The sequence below is a fragment of the Pseudophryne corroboree genome, chromosome 6 (assembly GCF_028390025.1).
Source record: "Pseudophryne corroboree isolate aPseCor3 chromosome 6, aPseCor3.hap2, whole genome shotgun sequence".
In the NCBI taxonomy this organism is placed as follows: domain Eukaryota; kingdom Metazoa; phylum Chordata; class Amphibia; order Anura; family Myobatrachidae; genus Pseudophryne; species Pseudophryne corroboree.
The window spans coordinates 485,201,883-485,224,976 of NC_086449.1; the positions used below are offsets into that span (position 1 = coordinate 485,201,883).

The window sequence follows — 23,094 nt, forward strand, 5'->3', positions numbered from 1 at the left end:
AACCCCGACCCAACTGGAGACTGTGAAGGTCTGATAAATCCCTTAGCCAAGTTCTCCTGAATGTACTCTGCCATAGCCTGAGTCTCAGGACGTGACAGGGAGTACAACCTGCTCTTAGGAAGCTTAGCATTTGGCAACAAATCAATGGCACAGTCATAGGGGCGATGGGAAGGTAGTACCTCTGCAACTTTTTTGGAGAACACGTCCGCAAAATCTGCATAACACCCTGGCAATCCTGGCAAACTTAGCTGCGAGAGCCTGACTGGAAGGCTCAAGCAACTCCTGAAACAATCAGTACCCCAACTAAGAATCTCCCCAGAGACCCAGTCAAATTGAGGATTGTGGGCCCTTAACCAGGGTAACCCCAACACCAATGGGGCAAAAGTACAGACAATCACATAAAAGGACAGTTTTTCAGAGTGTGTGGCTCCAATAAACAAAGAAATCTGGCTAGTGCAAGAGGTAATTTTACCTTGGGATAATGGTTCCCCGTTTAACCCACAAATCTCAATTTCCGATGCCAAGGGTACTAAGGGAACAGAGTGTTTCAGGGCGAATTGGCGGTCCATAAAAACCCCGTCGTCCCCACTGTCCACAAAGGCCTCAGTCTTGACAGTTTGACCGAGGATCTTCAAGGTCACCGGAATGATAAAAGTCTTCTTGGGAAATTCTGACTTCTGGCCTGACAGGATATTTCCCATCACCCTCAGGCCCTGAAGTTTTCTGGCTTTTCTGGGCATGATACTACCACATGACCTTTATTCCCACAGTACAAACACAACCCCTGCTGTCTCCTCCGCGTCTTCTCACGCGAGGAGAGGCGGGTAGCCCCAATCTGCATAGGCTCCTCGGAAAATTCCTCAGAGTCTGAGGTTCCCTTGGGAAAGAAGGAAACCTCGGTCTCCCTTTCAAGCCTACGCTCTCTCAGCCGTCTATCCACCCGGATGGATAACTGCATGAGCTGATCCAAGCTATCAGGCAAGGGATATTGTACCAGTTGGTCTTTTATCTGGTTAGAAAGACCTCTTCGGTACTGGTGTCTCAGGCCTGGGTCATTCCACTGGGTATCATGGGCCAACCTCCGAAACTCCGTACAGTAAACCTCAACTGGCCTTCGCCCTTGCTTAAGGATCGAAATCTGAGCCTCGGCTGAGGCCGTCTTGTCAGGGTCATCATACAACATGCCCAGTGCCGTAAAAAAAGCATCAACACTTTTAAGCGACGGACAGTCAGGCTGCAACCCATATGCCCAGACCTGTGGGTCTCCTTGTAGCAAGGAAATCACTATGCCCACCCGCTGAATCTCCGACCCAGAAGACTGAGGCCTAAGCCGGAAGTATAGCTTGCAGCTCTCCTTGAAACAAAAGAACTGCGAGCGATCTCCAGAAAAACGATGCGGGAGATTTACTTTCGGCTCCTTAACCCCTGAAGGTGCTGCTGCTGCGGGAGCTCCGCCAGCGGCCTGGGAGGTGTGCATTTTAATGGACAAATCATTAAATTGTCGAGTCAGGACCTGCACCTGATCGACCACCTGTTGCAACGTATTTTGAGGGGTATGCTCCATATTCCCACAAAATTTCAACAGGAGTATTAGGCTGCTGAATATGTTATGCACACCAGTGCCTGCAGGAATGTACTGGTGTCTGAACTGTTATGCACACCAGTGCCTGCAGGAATGTACTGGTGTCCGAACTGTTATGCACACCAGTGCCTGCAGGAATGTACTGGTGTCTGAACGGATAGTGATGCAAAACAAATTAACTCACAGACAGACTGGGGAATATGACATTACGTACACAGAAGGTGATAGGGTAACAAAATAAACACAAAGTGAACAGAGAAGCCCAGAGGCTAAGAAACTGGGTGTCTCCCTAGTATTAGTAATGCTCAGATGGAAAAAGCAAGATGTTGTGTTTTAATACGTAGATAATCCGAAATGCTGTTGCTAAGGGCAACAGCAAAACCCTAAAGGGTTACCAACGGGTGTGGCAGTAAACTCCTTGGTCAGAGATGGAATGATAGACACAAGGAGAGTCTCCACAATCCTAATCCTCACTTGCAGTGCACAGGTTCAGCTTACTGCCACTAAACTGACACCTGAACACCTTGCACAGTGAGACAGGATTTAGGCAGGCAAGTCTGAAAATACAGCCGCAAACTTGCTAAGTTCACAGAGTAGCAAAAGAACCCCAGCAAGTTAAACGACTGACTCCAGTCTTACTGCTAGGTCTGGATTGGCAGAGTGTAGTACCAAATCCCCAGGCCTATTTGCAGTAAGCAACAGCAAATACAAAGCTACACAGTACTGGCTAACTTTCAGGAACTGACTAACCAACAAAGATTCAGCAGCATCTGCTTAACCTGAGAAGAGGCCTTATATAGCAGGTGCTGTCCACGCCCCACTCAGACCTCACAGACTGTGAGCACAAAAACCAGCACCGGATCCCCTGCCGTGCACAGAGCCTGTAACCACTGCACAGCAAAAGACCCGAACCGGAGTATTAGCTGCGCTCAGGTTACTCCGCTAGCACTTGTCTCCCGGTTGCCATGACGACGTGGCAGCACAGGGCAGGAGACCCTAACAACAGCACAATGAGGTTTGAGCTCAAATATCTGCTAATGTGTAAAATACTGTATATATGACGTCCTGAAAAAGTGCTCAAACCCCAGCACAGTTTTCACAGTTTGTTGCTGCATAGTCTGAATTTGTAATAGATTTAAGTGTTTGTTGCTGATCCAGAGGATTGTGTACCATATGATATTTAATACATCCAGTATTCTTAAAGTTGTCCACAAATTGGTAATAAGGGAAACAGAAATGACACAAGTTTTTGTACCACTGGTAATTGCAAACTGAAATGAAGAATTTAAATGTATTATAGAAATATCCCCTCTGCCCTACAACCAGTTAGAGCAGAAGCATTCAACATGTGGCTATCCTTCTGCAGGGCCGTGTGTTGAATAATAATAATAATAAAAATAAGAGTTAATAGACTTTGCAGGGAAGGGGGGAGGGGCAAATATGAAATTGAAGTCACAGATCTGCTATGAAGGTACAAATCTTGGGAAGAGTGCACAACTACAAAGTGCTTAAACATCACTTTCTGTATTGTACAGATGTGGAAGAAGTGTGAAACTACAGTCACTGTGTGGATGAGGAAACAGGTAAACTTAGTTGATGGATGGCATCTATTAGTGTGGCCACTGGGAGGCCAACTGTGTTTCTGAAGCTGCAGAAATCAGGGATTGTGTTGGAGGATAATATACATGTGAACAATGTGCAAGGGATTTAAAAAAGGGGGCCTTTATAGTATGGGTAGAATATTAGCAATAAAGAGGTTTATGGAAAAAAAAGTTGCCAATTTCTTCCCAAAAGGTACAGTACTACAGAGATAAACAGAAAATATGTTCTTGCGACCAGAAAATGCATGTTTTTGTCTTGAATATTGCAGATCAAACCCTGAACACTAGCCTCACTTTATTAGCAGCATGTTAAGGGCCGTACTGACGGGGAGATTTCCCCAGAGATGTGTGCTGAGCGGTCTAGCACAGACCGCTCAGCACAAATCTCTCCCTCGTTCAGCACAGCGCGATGTGTGCTGAGCGAGGGGGACGGACACAGGGGGCCGCTCACTTCACCCTGCGGTGAAATGAGCGACCTGCAGGCTCAATCTAGCAACGGCGATAGCGACTCGCGGTACCGCGCATCGCTGTTGCTGGCACCCCTACACACGGAGCGATGTTCAGCTAATTTCTAAGTAATGTAGTCAGATTGCTTCGAAATTAGCTGAACATAGCTCCGTGTGTACCCCCCTTTACAGGCAGGGGTCTGGCTTGTAACATTTAGCCTGAGGGACAGACATTCTGCAAGGCTCAGCTTTAAGTAGTAGACATCTTTAAAAGGTGGAGTTTAAGTATAAATTTCAGGACTGATTTATCAATGGGAAAAAGTCTGCTTGACAAAATACTTTAGGGGGCATATTTACTAAAGCTTCTAAAATTGACAAGTGATGATGTTGCCAATAGCAACCAATCAGATTCTATCATTTTCTAGGTTGCAATAGAGAAATGATAGACAGAATCTGATTGGTAGCCATGGGCAACACACCAGTTTTCATTTTTAGAATCTTTAGTAAATTTACCCCTAGGTGTATTTAGCATGTTTAAATATATGAAGTGGTATTTACTAAAGTGAGACAAATAAGCACACTTCTGCAAACAAAAAGTGTGGGTCTGATTTTTAAGTTTAGAAATAGATGTTACTGCATTAAATTGATTGCCTGCTTTATCAAAGCACAACATACTTAACATAGTTAAGAGTGCAATCTTGCAAAGTAGTTTTGTTTCTTTCCAGCTGTTTTATTTGTGTGAACAAGATGCATATTTTGACCAAAATAGATGCTTGACGCAACTGAGTTGCAAATGCATCTGGCGTGTCAAGAAGGGGCTGTTTGGTGCAGCTGAAGCCACAGTGTATGAGGAGACATCTGTAGCTATGGAAAATGTCAAATATTAACAGTATTGCACTCACAGGAATATCAGATCCAATGCCAGAGTTTCTTCTTAGACCATGAGGTAAGACCCCAACTACTGAGTGAAATATATTAGATCTTATAATTACACTAGAGATCTAGCTGGGAAAAAAACTTTGGTACCAGTTCAGTGAAAACCATTTTCTTTAGCTTAATGATAAATAGTGAGAAATTATACCTTAAACCAATGTTTATGGATTTAAAGATGATTAACTTTCCACAGATATACAAAGCATTTCAGACCTTGGCCCCAGTTGCCAACTTCCTATGGTCCCGCATGCCCATCCTGACGCATAACTGTGCATGTGCATTATTCTCGTCTAGTCTGGACCCAGAAGCAAAGTGATAGCGCTGGCTTTCTTAGAAGATCTGTGCCGGTATCTTTAATAATTGTCGCCTCTAGGGTGGCGGCCATTTTGTGAGGGCGTTTTCAATAGTTAAAAGCAGGCATGTGACAGCACAGCAGCAGTGGGGGCCAGGAGGGAGGGAGGAATCCCCTAACAACAAGCAGAACCCCGGACAACGAGCAGGTTCTGGCATAACTAATAACTGTGTGGACATAACATGGTGGCAAGGGCATTAATGGGGGGGGGGGGGCATAATAAGGTAGCAGGGGCATTACTGTGTGGGGCATAATATTCTGGCAGCGGCATAACTGTGGGGACATAATATGCTGACAGGTGCATAACTGGGTTTATTATATGGCGTCAGGGGCATTACTGTGGGGACTTAATATGGTGTTGCTCCACATGTGCATAGGATTTTATTTATTTTTATATTTATGGGGGGTGGGGGGGGAGCTGCCTATTTTGTCAGTCCCGGGCCCCACAATTTCTGATGGCAGCCCTGTGTGTTGGAAAATATAAATGTTGATCATTATAAGTGATCGCACTGCCTTTCATAGAAGCTCTGTCCCGGCACATATAGATTGACCATTACAAGTGAAAATATACATTTTTGCTTTGCAATTGTTGTTATGACATGTTAATCACACTAAAAATGTGGGACATGATAACTATGACCTTCCTTGAGTTTTATTGCCACTTTTATCACTATTTTCTCCAGCAACAAAATGGAATCCACTCATTTAAACTTCTGTAGGAATATATAAAAATCCATATATTTTGGCAGTTTACCCTGTGTAGCCTTAGTCCTAACTTTTCCAGCTGCATTTACTGATAACAGAAGCGGAATATTTGGGAGAAGGGATTATAGTACGTGTGCAATGATAGATAGTTTCCCCTCATGTTTTTGATTAGTATATCTGCCCTAGATGGGGACTGCTGGAACGTGTAACCCCATATTGTTGTCGTACTTGTCTATGGATAACAACTTTTACAGTCTAACCAAACCTTTCTCATAGACAGGTTGAACCAGTGATATTTGTATTCTAGACTGGTCATTATTACCTCATTACCCCTCCCTCCTCCTCCGCATACCTGATGTTAGGGTAGCTGAACTATTAGTTTGAATCTGTTTCCAATAGGTGCTGTATTGCTTTTAGGATGTTCCATATGTGTAACATACATATTTCATGATGTCGCTGGTGGCCTGTGTGAGCACATCTTTTACTGATAGCATTAATCATACAGGAGAGTCATAGGACCAATATTATGACAGAGGCAGCATTTCACATATTACGTGGCCCAAAAGCACTCAAGAAAGATCCGGCTTGGGGACACCCGCTCTCCTGACCGGGGGGGGGGGGGGGGGTTATGGGGATACTCTTTAGAGTCAGAAACTTGGTAATGTAGTCAGCATAAATTGGAATATGAATTATTATAGACAAAGCCTAGACAAAAATCTTCTGTTCCCTGCAAATAAAGGTTGTTTTCTTTCAACCTACCAATCCAATGCACACGGCAAGAGCAACACACGAGCTGCTAAAATGAAGAAAACAGTTGTCTTTGGGTGGCCCAGTCAGAGTCTTGTCCTTAATTACATTAAAAACGTGTGTGCTCTCCAACTTCCCTGAACCACCACGATTAGTTTGCAAGGACAAATGTTGCCCATTTACTGTAAATCACATCAACTAAGTATGGACCAAGAAGGATGAATGTGATATTTCAGTTTATATCATAGTTTAAATGATACAACTACAGTACAGTATATATACTACATGGTTAAAACTATATGGACACCCCTTCAAATTAATGTTTGAACATTTCAGCCACATCCATTGCTAACAAATGCATAGTCAAAAACTGTTTATGAGGAGCTTCATGAATTGTGTTTCCAAGGGTAAAGCAGCCACACACGCTAAGATTACAATACACAGTCCCGAGCATCGGGGGTAAAGCATACTGAAATTGACCTCTGGAGCAGTGGAAGCACATTCCCTGAAGTGGAAAGCTATACAATGTGGCAGTAGTTTGGGTAAGACTCTTGCTGTTTCAGCATGAAAATATCCCTGTGCGCAAAGCAAGGGCCATAAAAACTATTTGTAGAGTTTGTAGTTGCCTCAACCCCATTTACCATCAATGCCAGGCCTCTTGTGGCTGAAGGAATATAAATCCCTGCAGCTATGTTCCAAAATGTAGAGGACATCCTTTTTCAGAAACTATACTGTATATACAGTATAAATACATCTTTACAGTAAATAGGGAATACACAGCATTTCAGGAGTAGTGCTTAGGTGTAAATATATTTCTTTTTTACATGTCAGCGTAGCAGCAAAATTTTGGCCACATTTATCAAGCATACCTTGAATAATAAAGGACTTGATGTGCCCGAAACACTGACATGCTAAATAAATATGGTTAAGCAGTACTCCTGCAGTGGCATATTACTTTTTATTATAGCCTTTAATCTGGGACACTTATGATTTACACAGGTTCTGTGGCTGATTGAAACTACTGTAGGTGAAATGTAGGCTTGAACTTAGACAGCCGCAGGACCTGTGTAATCATAGGTGTCGCATATTAAAGGGATTGTTACGGCAAGCCTATATAAATATATATTATAAACATTCATATATAGCAATTTTTTGTTAAATCTGGAAACAGTTGTTATGACTATTTTGATGTTCTGGAGCATGTAAAAGCTTGCTGAAAATTTTACAGACAAAAACAAGTCTGTGTAGGAGGAGAAGGGGCAAATCCAATCTACATTCTGTGCTAAAATGACAGCAGGCTGCTTTCTGTTTTAAACACTACCTGGACAGGTGTAGAGAGGGGAGTTAGGTGTTAAACTCATCCCTCGGAAGCCATTGAATTGATATGCCAAGGGAGTTTGGATATATTGTAGCCAGTAAATGCCTTTGAAACATGTGTTAGATTTGTTAAGGCATGCACTGTACAGTATGTTCCATTGAGTTGGAAGACAGTCAAACTATTTTCTGTACTGTACAGCATGTGTTTGCTTTGCATTGAAAGTTATGAGAGTTTTCCTCTATCATAATAATGTTTACAAATCTTAACTGATTTTCCTTTGGAATCTAGAGTTGGATTCCTGTTTACACGAGCAAGACATACTGTATGCTATAATTAAAATTACCCTAAACAGAAAATTATTTTTATCCGGACTGATCTGTAAGCTAAACTAAGGCTGTACTGGAAAAGTGGTACATTAGCTTTGTTGATAGAGCATTAAGTAGATGTGTATGTGAGTAAGCAATAATAAATAGTTTACACAGTTTTGCAAATTTAATCCAATGTGAGTGTTCAGTTAATAATGTTATTTATATATTATATATTCAACTAAAAGAGGTGTTTATGCAATAAGAACTTTAACAAAATTAGAAGAACTGAGCATGTGGAGATGTCATATACCATTCACTTTATTCAATCAAGAGGTACCGATGATAAAGCAGTATCTTCCAGATAAGGATACATATCATGGAAAGAAAGTCTCTATGAGATAGTCATTTGTTTTTCCCCAGTTAGAGTGTGTACTGATAATGTTGTTTACCTGTACTACATTGCTAGCTTTTACATCATAAAAACACATTTGTATTTGTAATGTGTTTTGAAATACTGTAGAAGGATGTAAGTAGAAGATACATGAGTGCATTCTGCTGACCTACTGTATACTGTACCTGCGTTGAAATAGGTCATAATTCAACTCTTTTGTTTGCAACAGTCTCTAGAATGAAATGCTCTGTCCAGGGTGCTGAAATAACTGGTGATTGATGTGCATGTCTCGCTGATAAATTCTAATGCCAGTGTATGAGCCACAGTGATTAATCAACAATGTTAGAATTGTGTTCTCCAAAATATATGAAATTCATACAGATTTAAATATTTGGCAGTTAATACTGTATTTGCTTCTAATGCTATACATTATTCCCGTTGAAGATCGCACAGTAACACATTAGGAATACCATATGTGCACTCTTCAAAATTAAAAATGCAAAAAGAATTGCACAATTTTACCATGTTCTGTTCGAGCACTTCTTTTCCACTAAGGGGGTAATTCAGATCTGATCGCTGCTGTGCGCTTTCACACAGCGGGCGATCAGATCCGAACTGCGCATGCATGTGCACCGCACTACACCAGCGCGTTGCACGGCTGCAATGGGGATCGCCATTCAGCGACAGGATTGTGCGAAGGATCCATTCGCACGGGCATTCACAAGGAGATTGACAGGCCATTTTTGGGTGGCAACTGACCATTTTCAGGGAGTGTCCGGAAAAACGCAGGCGGGCTCAAGTGTTTTCAGGCAGGGTGTCTGACGTCAGCTCCAGCCCTGATCAGCAGCATTCTATCACACTGGATAAGTAAGTCCTGGGTTGCACAGAGACTGCACAAACTGATTTTTGTGTAGCTCTGCAACAGAAGCGAATGCACACTTGCACAGCACTTTCCCCCTCCCCCTGTAGGCGGCGACTACATGATCGCAGGGCAGAAAAAACCGCAGCCCAGCGATCAGATCTGAATTACCCCCATAGTTTGATTTGCAGAAGAATTAGTGTGTTTAATTCCAACACACATTCATTAAAGCAAAAAGAACAAATCTAGAACCAATATTTTTTAAGCAAATTTTCATGTTTGTGTTATACACAGAATAATGTTTCCATATAGAAATCAGTTAATGTTGTTCTGTCTTTTACTCCAAACATTAACACATTGACAAATTCATGCCATATTCACCTAAAATATTTATAACAACTGCTTTTATCTACCAAAATACTAATACTGGTACCCATCATCTTGCATCTTGGTTATTATAATCTGCACTACTGCGCCTATCTTATACATGTTTGCCAGAGTAGTTGTCTTATTAATAATTTAAAAAACACTGTAAAAAATACACAAGTACTTCCATAATGCTGTGCTACTCTATGGGCCTAATTCGGGCCTGATCGTAGCAGCAAATTTGTTAGCAGTTGGGCAATACCATGTGCATTGTAGGGGGGTGGGGTGGAGGGCAGATATAACATGTGCAGAGAGGGTTAGATTTGGGTGGGTTATATTGTTTCTGTGCAGGGTAGATACTGACTGCTTTATTTTTACACTGCAATTTAGATTTCAGTTTGAACACACCCCACCCAAATCTAACTCTCTCTACACATGTTATATCTGCCCCCCCTGAAGTGCACATGGTTTTGCCCAACTGCTAACAAATTTGCTGCTACGATCAGGTCTGAATTAGGCCCTATGTGGGTCATTCCGAGTTGTTCGCTCGCTAGCAGTTTTTAGCAGCCGTGCAAACGCTATGCCGCCTCCCACTGGGAGTGTATTTTAGCTTAGCAGAAGTGCGAACGAAAGGATCGCAGAGCGGCTACAAAATTATTTTGTGCAGTTTAAGAGTAGCTTCAGACCTACTCAACGCTAGCGATCACTTCAGACTGTTCAGTTCCTGTTTTGATGACACAAACACGTCCTGCGTTCGCCCAGCCACGCCTGCATTTTTCCTGGCATGCCTGCATTTTTTAGAACACTCCCTGTAAATGGTCAGTTGACACCCATAAACGCCCTCTTCCTGTCAATCACTCTGCGGCCAGCAGTGCAACTGAAAAGCTTCGCTAGACCTTGTGTGAAACTACAACGTTCGTTGTAATAGTACGATGCGCGTGCGCATTGCGCTGCATACGCATCGGCAGAAGTGCAGTTTTTTTGCCTGATCGCTGCACAGCGAACGAAAGCAGCTAGCGATCAACTCGGAATGACCCCCTATATCTCTTCACTAGTCTCTACATATCTTCACAGCCGCAGACTCTGCCAGTAACCAGCTCCTGGCACTCTCCCTTATTGCCATTCTCCATTCACATGTCAGTGGGTCCTAACCTGCCTGCAGCCATTATCTATCCACTACTCCCACCTATTTATCTAGCAATAAGACCTTACGGAATTCCTTAAGATGCACACTTTTCTTCTGGGAGTACCTGTGCCCAGTCCACTGTACAATAAATACTTGTGTACTTTTGTGTCCTCTCTCCTATGTCCTTTACCTTGTACTTTCTTGCTCCTAACTACTGAACCCCTTTTTTATTATTATAGATCCAACTTTCACTCCCTGATTTTACAGAACTGTGGAACATGTTGACACTTGCTGAATAAAGGATAATGTGATTAAATATAAAAGGAACAGGCTTTCTCAGAGCAGAAATACTTAATGAAAAACTGTTGTACTAGCTCTTTTTTTTCAAGACAATTAATGACACTTTTCCATTTTATATGTTACATTTGTACAGTATACATTTACAAACAATATGTATATGTACTGTGAGAATCCCATGACATTCGCCCCTTTCCAAGTGAAAATGTTTCCATACAGTTTAGTTTCTTACATTGGATCAAAGATCTGCGTTTATATTTATGAAACTGTTCCCAAAACTAATTATAAAGTTTAAAACTCATTACTAAACAAACCATAAGGAACACATTTATTTATCATGGACACAAGCAGTTCTAACTTACAGTACTTACTGAAGTATAAAAGAGGTATAAGTAATATGAATGGGCAAAAATGCTAAGAAGGCAATGAGTTCATGTTGTGGCTGGTGCCTTGTGAAGATAAATGGTTGTTGTTAGGTCTTACTGTTAACTCAATAACTCATTTTAAAAATGTCCTCTGCAGGGGTAAAATGTAGCGTGTAGAGATAGTCTGCAATTATCATCTGTCTGTGTTGCTGCTTTTTATTAGCAATTACACTTCTTTGAAAATGGTTCTTTTATATAACCAACACAACTCCAATATTTTAAAAATATGTAAAGTAGTAATGTTTGTAATGTAGATGTTCGGGTAAAATTGCTGTTGTCATTTTGATCCATTTCTAAACAAATAAGGTATATAAAAAAACGGGAGGCATTCAGTTGACCGCCTGTCAGGGTCCCCACCTTCAGGATACCGACGCCGGAATCCCGACACCAACTGAAATACCGGTGGTCGGAGTCCTGACTGCCGGCTGGATACCCTTCTTGGGTGGTGTTCCACGCCACCACCCGGAGGGGAATAGAAACCTGTGGTGACCGAAGCATGGTGAGCGTAGTGAGCCCACGAGGGGACGTGCTGCGCTCACCGCTGGGTTCCCGGCTGTCGGGCTCGCTGCGTTGGTCTCCTGACCACCAGGATCTCGTACTGATCCCAAAAAAACAATCTTAGTAAATTGCATTACATTTGCAGCTTTTACGTTTTTCTGGAGCTAAATAAGTTAATGTTAAAGATTTTTCTTCGTTTGTCTTTTTGTGTTGTCTTGAAATGTACTGTGGACGTTGTTACATTAGGCTTTTTCCAATGAATCTATTATTAATACGTATTTCTTTACTTCAATAATCCTAAAAAGTGATCTTACTACGTAAAATGCTCCAGAAAAGCGTCTGATCTGTAAAGTAACGAGACACAATTTACTCGATTACTGTAACAAGTAAAAAAAAAAGTTATTGTTACTTGTAAATATTAAGGGGCTAATTTGCTTGGCTGCACACTAATCTATAGCCTTATCAATTATGAGCCAAAATATGTCCTGTGCTAAGTAAACATAAAAATGTACATAGCACATTTATTTGAAGGTCATAGAGTTATGCACATAAACTAAAATGTGAGATACTATAAAAACTGTAATTTAAGATGTAAAATATTTTATGTATATCAGAGATATTAGGAATGTTTAAGGTAAAGATACATTTTACATTTATTGTAAAGCTTTTTCACCACTTTAAAAATGTCTAGAATTTGGGTAGGTCTGCGATTACAGCTTCCTGTTGGTCCTCCTCGTGCTGTGAGACTGGGAGGCAGTCAGTTTGCTGGCTGTTGGGATCCCGGCGGTCAGAATACCGGTGCCGGAATCTCAACACCCAGTGAAATGCCGGCGATTGGAATACTGACCACCACCCGGAATCCCCACTCGGTTGGTGGTCCACACCCCCAGCCGAGGGGGAATAGATTAATGTGGGAACCAAAGGTCACCACAGTGCCTGAAGCGCGGTGAGTGCAGCAAGCCCGCAAGAGGGCACGCTGCGCTTGCTGCTGGTATTCTGGCTGTTGGGATTCCGGCACCGGTCTACTGACCGCCTGGATCCCAACAGCCAGCATTTCATACTGATCCCATGAGACTAACCCAGAGCCCAAGGATAAATGACTGTGCAGCCCCTTGGGCTCCGTGGAGGAGCTGTAATGCTCTGCTCCCTCCCTAAGTGCTATTGCAGCTTTACGGAGCTTTCATACAGAGCAGAATTACCTGGTTGACATATACAGCTCAACTGTGACAGATGTCAAATATATATTGTGCTTTGATGTCACGTTATACTGTAATAGCATAGTATTATAATAATGACAGCCCGATAAATATGTTGCCTATTACTCAACAATAGCATATTATTTAAATATGTTTTTCAAGCTCTGTTCACCGCTTAGTTATTTGTTCCCAGCTTGCATGTAAACGATATGTTCTGTAGACCCATGTTTACATATAACTGCCAGGTTTCATTTTAATGCCATATTAGATAGGCAGGAGAACTGCACGTAAACCTGTACAGACTTGTCATATTGTTTACATGCAGGCAGATGAGTGGTGTGCAGTAGTCTTACACTATTCAGTCATTTCCGCAATCACTATGTAAGGTAATTGGATATTAAAATAATAATCCCCTAATTAGAGATTGAGTTTGACAGAAGAGTGGAAAAGTTTCTATTCCTGTGTTACAATGTAATGTTTAAAGTAAAGAAGCAGAACAATATAATATTGCAAATTTCCCTTTTATATCAATTGGTTAGCAGTGTTATAATGAACAGTAAACTGTGAAATCAACATATATATTTTTTCTAGTAACCTTTGTATTTTAGTTATATATTTGGATCATACACACGATAGAAGATACATGTGCCTTGCCAGCAGACACAAGTGCTGTACTGCTCAGTAACTGTATCTTTCATTCATTCATATGTACAAATACACTCCCATGACTATACTGTATAATATGGCTTAATATTTGCATATTTTTTCATAGCACATTTACAGCATGTTCTTATTACATAACAAAATAGTCATGGCACAAGTAAATTTTTATTTTAATCAAAAATGTATTTTTTTTTCTCCATAAAAAAAGATTTACATATTTACTGTCTCTACTACGCTACAGAAATGTCCAGTTTGTAACAACACATGTCAATTCTATTTTATTTTGTCACTTCAAAAACTCTTGGCTAAAATGTGTAATACATCACAGGAGGAGGTATTGCTCAGTTCAACTACAATAGAATGTAAAAAACAAAACAAAAAAAACAAAAGCTATACTTTTGTATTGTATTCAACAAAGTCATTGTTCTCTGCTTGTTATATAGTTTTTTTGTTTCCTTGAATGAAGCACTTTGTCTGACTTACTTCGCTTGTCATCGTGCTATGCCTGTTATTGGAGATACTTTTTAAGCAGCACTGCAGTTATTTTGTTTAATTTCCCTTGAAAATAGTCTTCCTGTAAAGGAGCACAACTAGAACCTTGTGCTTGTTTGTATTCCATAGGTGAACGCTCTTGTAACAGTGTTTCTATGGCGTGGTACTCGGTACTTGTATAACTGTTGATTTGACTTCTAGTGATGTGCTTTCTTTGTCAACATTCCAAAGACTCAACAAAGGAGGGTAGAGGTCACTAGAAGCAAATGGCGGTGTCTGCAAAAAGTTCTCAGAGCATTTTCTTTCAGAACCATGTCTCAAATATAAAGATACATAGTTGAAAAAGTAAGCCACAGTAATTATTCCAAAAAGACCACCCAGGATAGTAAACAGTGCTGTTGTTTTAAAGGTTTCATTATGTCTTCTCATCGTATCCATTCCCTTTGTGGTGACATTAATGCATTGCTTTTCAACTTGTTGGTAGATGTTGGGTGCATCTACGCAGATTGTGTATTCAGTGGATGAACTGAGACGTGTTAAATTGTATTGTTTGACATCGGATGGCATTCGAACACTGTGAGCAATTTTGGTGTATTCTGTGTTTAGGAACGCAGTCCACTGCACGCTGGATTTTAACGTTTTTGACCTAGAATTCCAGGACACCATCACAGAATTACTTTGCACTTCCTTGATGTCAATATAGAGAGATCCATTGACATCCTCAGGCAAGGTTCCATCCACTGTTATCATAACGGTTTTTAAATCTGCACCAACCAGGTTTTTTGCTACACATGTATAAAGCCCAGCATCCAATAGACTTATGTTGTTAATTTCTAGGGTACCTTCCGAGTGAACATAAAACTGACCAGAAATAGTATTGGGCTGGAGTTTGGAACCCAAAGGTGTAATCCAGTAGATTTCTGGTTCTGGTTCGGCTGTTGCTCTACAGTGTAATGATGCTGAGCTACCAGTCCTTATATCCAAAGCTGAGGGAAAGCTCTGAGGAGCAATTAATGGTAGACATATTTCCATCATTTCCCTGAAATGTATGTGCCTGACATTCTGACCTTGAAATTCAGGGGGATCAAAACAAAACAATGAATCTGTTTCCATAAAACGAATGCTTGTTTTATTCATATTAATCCAGCGATTTACACAGTCACATCTGATGGGGTTGCTATGTATACCTATTTCTTTAAGACTGGGCAGAGCTTCTATAGTGCTTTGGTAAAGGGCACTGAGAGAATTGCTGTTGAGCATGAGTGTCTCCAGTTTAGGGAGTCTATAGAATGCGTTTGGATGAATGTAAGCCAGTTTTGGGTTATTGGTTGCTTCTATTTTTCGCAGATCAGGCAAATTTTCAATGGCAAGACTGTCTATTGAAACTAGCTCAGGCATGTTATTAATGCCCAGTTCCTTCAAGTGTAACATATTGCTAAAATCTCCTCTTTGTATCCTCCTAATAGGATTTTTATTGAGATCTAAAAATTTAAGGTTCAGTACCTTTTGAAGAGCAACAGAGGGGATGCTAAAAAATCTGTTGTCATAGAAAGAAATACTTTCTAAATTTTCAAGACCTATGAAGGCATTGTCAGGTATGTCTGTCAGATTTATTCCTGCTAAAACCAGACTGCGCAGATTAATAAGAGGCTTAAAGTTCATATCTTCGATTTTGATTATTGGATTTTCACCAATCATGAGAATCTCTAGATGTGGTATTGCTTCAAACCACTGACTGTTAAGCACTTGCAATCTATTTGAATTAAGGTGAAGTCTGAGCAAATTGCTTACCCCAGCAAATGCTTTTGGTGAAATTGTGGATATCAGGTTATGATTAATGTACAGTTCTTGTAAGTTTAACAGTCCAGAAAAGCATTCCTCAGTCAGTTCTACCAACTTATTTTCCTCCAGGTACACAGAAAGTATCTGATGGGAGTTTGTGAAATTGATATTGACCATTGAGGACAGATTGTTCTGCGATAAATCCAATGCTGTAAGATTTACTGGAAATTGATCTGCGTTCTTAATATATTGAATGTTGTTTGCCTGTAAAAGTAAAACCTGTGTGTTTATAGGTAGTCTTTCTGGGATGCTGTAGAGATCTAATGCATTGCAATCCACTGTTAGAGCTTCAATATAAATAGATCTTGGTGTAAACCACGGTCGAATTTCACAAGCGCACAACTGTGGACAATCCATCTTTTTTTGAGTAGCATGCACAAGTGCTGTAATAGCTAGTCCAAGAAGCAAGTTTATTTTGAGTTTTATTTCCCTCATTTTTCAGTTTTTAATTGTTTAGCTGTACTGAATGAGCAGCTTATGTTCTATATATTATTAATAAACAATTGGTCACTTCATGAGCACGTAGCTTGTATTCAACACTAGGCCACAAATGCGTTGTATTTCTTTTCCTGGTAGCAAAGTATAATGTCGTTTATCAAATACTCCACACATACTGTGAGTTGGAAGGTCACTCTATTCTTGATAGGCATTAAATAGCCATTGTGGTAAAGTAGATTCAATAGGTGGCCACTGAAGGAACAGTTCACTTAGCATTTACTTAAAAGTCCCATAGCCGATAAGTAGCTGATAACAAGGTGATCTGAAAATAAACAAAAGGCAATAGTTACTTGAAAAGAATTATGCAAATATAACATAAACACAACTTAAACAAGAAGACTCTCTATTGAGGCATGTACAACTGTAGTAGTTGTCCAGGAATTGCTAATATTTTCTATGCATTTACTTTAGGTGATGACTCAGAACACTAAGCAGATTGATGTTGACTTTGGTTATAGAAAGTACAGTAAAGTGGCACGGTTTCTCTACTGAAGTGACTATATACTGAGGAGAAGAAACATTGATTGTGTTTAAACCTTGTGCTATCTGTTTGTCATGGCCTGGCATGCTGATATTATTGCAAGATGTTTTATATTAGTAGAAAAAAACAAAGATTTTTTACATATAAGGAAAAATGTGAATATAGTCTACTTCTCTTTCAAATTCTAGAAACATAAGCCCCTAGGTGCTTTTATTGCATCATCTATGCTGTGTAACTAATAACTGGTATCCAGTCTCGAGGTCGTCAGTGTCTAGGTCGACCACTATTGTTCGAAAGTAACTAAGTCGACAGGATTTCTAATTAGACAGGGTCTCTAGGTCGACATGTTCTAGGTCGACAGGTCAAAAGGTCGACATGAGTTTTTCACATTTTTCTTTTTTTGAACTTTTTCATATGTAACGATCCACGCGGACTACGATTGGGAATAGTAACCTTGCTCAAAGTCGCTCGCCATGTGAGAGGACATGGTGCACTGATTGGGGTTCCCGGTCACCGTACGGAGAAAATGACAAAAAAAAACCCATAACAAACTCACGTCGGCCTTTTGACCTGTCGGCCTAGACCATGTCGACCTACAGACCCTGTCGACCTAGCATCCCTGTCGACCTAGTTACTGTTGACCAATAGTGGTCGACCTAGACACTCTCGACCCAGTTATTGTCGACCCTCCATACCACACCCCTAATAACTACCCTCTCTCTGTTTTGTGTCAAACTTGTGTCTTCATGTCTCTCTGACCTCTGTTGGGGTTGTGAGACCATGGAAGCAGGGTGTTGGGGTGGGCCAGCAGGAGCATGCAGGAGTTGTGCTTGGGGAAGTGGGGGGGGGGTGTCACCAGTTCCACTGACAGGTGCTTTTCCCAACCTTCCCATCTCTGTTTCTCCACCACACCCATTTCAGGGGCAATTTTAGGATCTCTGGAGGGGGGTTTCCAAATGTTTGATTTTAGAGTGATTGTTGCCAGCCCATAAAGGATGCATAATTATCATGCAACAAGCTATAGTCTGCCCCAAACATAGTGCAGTTTATGTAATACAGTTCTTCAGACATATGCAGGCCCAATTATCACGGCAAGCCACTAACCAGATTCTCTCTCTTTGGTGTGATGATTGCGCACTCAGATCCACAGACACACACACAGCAGACTTGGTAGCAAATTCTGCTGCCACTGGGCATGTGCAGCAGCTCTATTCCACCCTTTATACTGCATGTAGTAGCCATTGGCCAGGCTGTGGGGAAGGTGTGTTCCTGGGCAACTGGAATCCCCCCTGTATTTGCTTATGCATTCGTCTCTCTTGTCTCTGTCCCTTCTTTCCCCCTCCTCATGTCTGTCTCTTTGATCTCTGCCCACCTCAGCTCCCATATCTATTTCATCTCTGCCCCCTCACCTCTCATCTCTCTATCATCATATCCACCCTCTCCTCTATCTCTATCAAACCCTCTCTCACGTTTATCCCAAAGGTGGGGCATGTGGATGTTGCAAGTACCGATTGGGCACAAGTGGAGGATGGAACTGGATACATGTGTTGGCAGGACTCACTTAGTGCAAGCAGTCCTGGCTCTGTCTGTGTGGGGGAGGGGGGGCAGGGCTGTGTTTAGCAGCCACTGAGCTCTGAGGGGGGTGGGGCTTCCAGCTGTGATAGAGTTTGGACTGCTTGTGATGTGTGTATTTTCTCTCTCTCTTTCTCTCTCTCTCTATATATATATGTGTGTGTGTTTGTGTGTGTGTGTATATATATATATATATATATATATATATATATAGAGAGAGAGAAAAGAATATTCGGCACTCCACTACGATGAAGATCAACAGCCTGCCGGGTGCCCTCCAGACATGGAATCATATACAAATGAGCAAATAGGCGGCACTCCCGGACTTCTCAAAAATAACACTCGAGATTACGAGTGTTATTTTTGAGAAGTCCGGGAGTGCCGCCTATTTGCTAATTTGTATATATATATATATATATATATATATTTGAGATACCATATTCATTCTCAATATACACTGTATAATTGTTGCCTTGAGCAGTTTTCTATCTTTCAGATGAAATCTGTTTGTAGTCCTTTGTATATAAGTGCTACTTGTGTTTAAAGGTCATTTGCTATTGGGTCTCTGCTAGCATGACCTTTCCAACAGCAGTCTGTTCTCATTACTACTGTGGTTCCAAAATTAATATTTAAAAATATGCTATAAGTATGTAAAAGCCTTGGCCGAATACACACACCTCTACAAAAAGTACCAGCAGAAGTCTGATTTAAAATCGATTAAGAAGAGGACAAATTCAAAGAACATTCAACCACCAAACAAGTATGCAGTAAACATTTTATAAGTTGGATAACTGAGTTTATACTGTACAATAGGCAAATTGATCTACACAAGTCAAAGAAAACTTTGTGTACTGTCATACAAGTTTGTATAAAAACTGAAGCCATTTCTTGATAATAATATTTGCTAACTAATATAATAAAAAGCTTGCTTCTGTGTTCATGTAAGTTCTAGCAACTGATTACTGCATCTCTAAGGAACTATTCAATTAGTTCCAAAAAAAATGTAGGCAGGAAAATTGGGGCATTTACGCAGATTTTTTTGTTTTGATCGACATTTTTTTTCAGCCTATCCAATTAGGCCCCTGTTTGCATCCAAAATATTTACTGTTATCTTGCAAAAATACATAAGATCCATCAAAAGCTAAGCAAAAAAGCACACTAATGGGAAAAACATGTTACACTGCAGGTGGGTCAGATGTAACACGTGCAGAGACTTTTGGGTGGATTGTGTTCAAACTGAAATCTAAATTATAAAAGCAGCCAGTATTTACCCTGCACAGAAACAGTATAACCCCGAAAATCTCTCTCTGCAAATGTTACATCTGCCCCAAGCTTTTTTTTAGTTTGCTAAGAAACCTAAGTGTGTTGGTAATCTGACACAATGCATTGTATGATGTTATAATGGTTGGTAAAGCTTAGTAGCATGCAAGTGTGATAAATATGTATTTTTCTCCCACAATATAAAGATAATATGAATGATCAGTGTAAATTAATGGGATTAGGCAGTCTGTTAGTCCTGTCACAATGAGAGCGGGTCAAATGTTAAAATGACTACTTTTAATCAGTGAATCCTGTGTGAATTTATTGGTTGTCTAGAAGTGTAAATTAATATAATTTCCTCCTTTGTGCATTAAAAAACTACCAATTGACAGAACAAGCTGTGGCAAGCTATGTTAGTATAATACCAATTTCACAGCAATTTAATATAATGCCAGGGTCCTGACATAATGCTATTTTTCATTTTACCCCTAGTGTGTCAGACTTTGTGCCTAATGGACCTTACACAGTTCTGATTTGACACTTGTTAATGTAACAGATTCTTGTTATAGCAATCACTGTAATATGATCAGCAATTTAATTAATTTAAAACATATTTACAAATATTATTTATATTGGGTAAGAGAAATTGCTAAGGTTACCAAAACCATACACATCCAAGAAATATTTATGCCACAAGATCAAACCACTAATCTAGAATTGGCACACATCCCAAAATATTAGTGTCTGTGTTTCAGCATACTCCGTTTGGCAGCATTCATAATTCACTATCACCAATGGAAGTGTGGCAAACAGAGTGAGAAATGAGGAGTTGTATATACACTTACAGTACACTAATGAAATTTCAACGTGATTAGAATATTGACAAAACATCCATGGTGACATGGTCCGCCGGTTCCAGTGATGTATTCTGAGTCCGGTGGTCAGCTGATGATGACTTCCGGTGGTGAATATGCCTATCCCCTAATCCATACCTCCCAACTTTGTAGACAGGGGAGGATCGTGCTGTAAGGGGGCGTGGTCTTGGGTAGGAGGGGCATGCCCTTGGTAGAGTGGGCATGGCCTTGCATGCACGGACCCATTTCCCAGCATATTGGGGATGTGCCAGTGCTCCCTGAGCAGTTGGCCAGCCCCCTCCTCACCTCCCAGCAGTGAATAGATGCCGTGTGCAATCACTGAGCAGAGCAGCGGGTGATCAAAGTATCTCCCAACTGCCCCCCCCCCCCCCCCCCCGCAGGACACTACGACCTGCAGGTGGAATTGCGTTGACAGTGTACGAATAGCGGGACTGTCCCGCTGGAGTCGGGACAGTTGGGAGGTATGCTAACCCTCCCCCTATTGCCTAATGCTAACCTCGCTCCCAGCAGTCTAACACTAACCTCCCCTCCCATAGCCTATACCTAATTGCCCATTGTCAGTCTGTGCAGGATATCTGCATTTAATAAGTCAACATTTCATATGTTGACATTCTGCACATGTAGACATATTTAATGTTGAGATTTTAACAATATCGACATTTTAACTTACATCACTAAAAATGCCTACTTTCAGGCACAACTTGGGAGAGAAACAAAATGAAAAATACAGACGCACTGTAAAGTGTAAACAAATCTATGTGAATGCAGCTAAAACACATTGTCAAATTTAGGTTGAAAGAAATACTGGTAGAGAAAATTACAGCGGCAAGAAGCACAGAGAAAGTTTTTTAAAAGGAGGAATAAATGCTGGTATGTATTTTTGTTACAGTGGGGCAGATGTATTAACCTGGAGAAGGCATAAGGAAGTGATAAACCAGTGATATGTGCAAAGTGATAAATGCACCAGCCAATCAGATCCTAACTGTCAATATGCATATTGGAGCTGATTGGCTACACTTTTCACTGGTTTATCACTTCTGTATGCCTTCTCCAGGTTAATACATCTGCCCCATTGAGCCATGTTATTGCCAAACCTGGAAGAGCCTGTCTGCATGCCCTGGGCACTAAGCTCTGCACTTGCCATCTTGCTAATAATGCCCCACGCATTATGATCCCAGGTGTTTCTAACTGAACATATCCTAAATACTGAAAAATACTCCGTAACAGGAAACAGGCTGAATCCACACCACTCACAGTCATTACTAATAAGATCAGGCAAGTATTCATCTAGAATACAATATATCACAAGTATTTTGCATGATCAGAAAGTCAAATGTAGAACTACAGTAAATTGTCGCAATGGCTTCCCCATTACTAGACCATTACCCCCACCTAACGTTTATTAGGAAAAGTATAGCTTTTCTCTCAATGTATGCATTTCCAGGCTCCCTCCCTTCCACATTCTTCTCATTATTAATAATGAATGTTATTATTTAGCTTTGTGTGCAGTTATTGGAAATGTTTAAGCACAATATCAGGCTGTAATCTCTATGTGCTTTATATATCTCCTTAATTTTTTCTTTTGTCTGTAACCCTTGTTCTTCCCTTAATTCTGTGATTAACCTGTAACAAAATGTACTTAAGAAAAAAAAGCATTTAAAGGGGATCTATAAAGAGGCCATTTGAATGGTGGGGAAGGTGAGTCAAAGGAGATAATTAGTCAGAAAAGGTATGATTAAAGGATAGTTTATGTGGCTTAGGGGTCTATTTACTAAGCCTTGGACAGAGATAAAGTGGATGGAGATAAAGTACCAGCCAATCGGCACCTAACTGACATTTTTGAAACCCAGCCTGTGACATGGAAGTTAGGAGCTGATTGGCTGGGACTTTATCTCCATTTGAGGCTTAGTATGGACTTTGACCCCTTAAAGTGGGTCAAAGGGCTGAAAACATAGAATTGCTTGTGATGATTTAAAACTTGCATGGGTAAACATTGATGTCAGTTATGCATTGAGTGGAAGGGTATGATGCTAGTGTCAGATTCTATAATAGATGGTGTACCATTTTGTGAAAGGAGTATGCTCAAGCTGTTCCATAAGTTACCTCTAAACCAAGGTCGGGGACAAGAAAGCTTTTGCCACAGCCAGGGTTGGACTGGCCCACAGGGGTACAGGGAAAACCACCGGTGGGCCCCACTGCCAGGCCCCCCACCTCCTTCTCTAGGGATCAAGTTCCAGACTGTGCACTTGAATTATACATTA

At 40.8% G+C, this 23,094-nt stretch overlaps 2 protein-coding genes across 4 annotated transcripts in view; one reads left to right on the forward strand and one right to left on the reverse strand.

Moving 5' to 3' along the window:
* Window positions 1–23,094, forward strand: part of IMMP2L (inner mitochondrial membrane peptidase subunit 2) — a 1,700,471-nt gene that overhangs the window by 671,940 nt on the left and 1,005,437 nt on the right. The window lies entirely within an intron of this gene.
* The window catches only part of LRRN3 (leucine rich repeat neuronal 3), a 116,878-nt gene continuing 107,436 nt past the window's right edge, over window positions 13,653–23,094 (reverse strand). The window contains exon 2 of the mRNA XM_063927285.1: window positions 13,653–16,907. Within this exon, the coding sequence (XP_063783355.1) occupies window positions 14,459–16,582 (2,124 nt within the window). The 5' untranslated portion in view covers window positions 16,583–16,907 and the 3' untranslated portion in view covers window positions 13,653–14,458. The remainder of the gene's footprint in view (window positions 16,908–23,094) is intronic.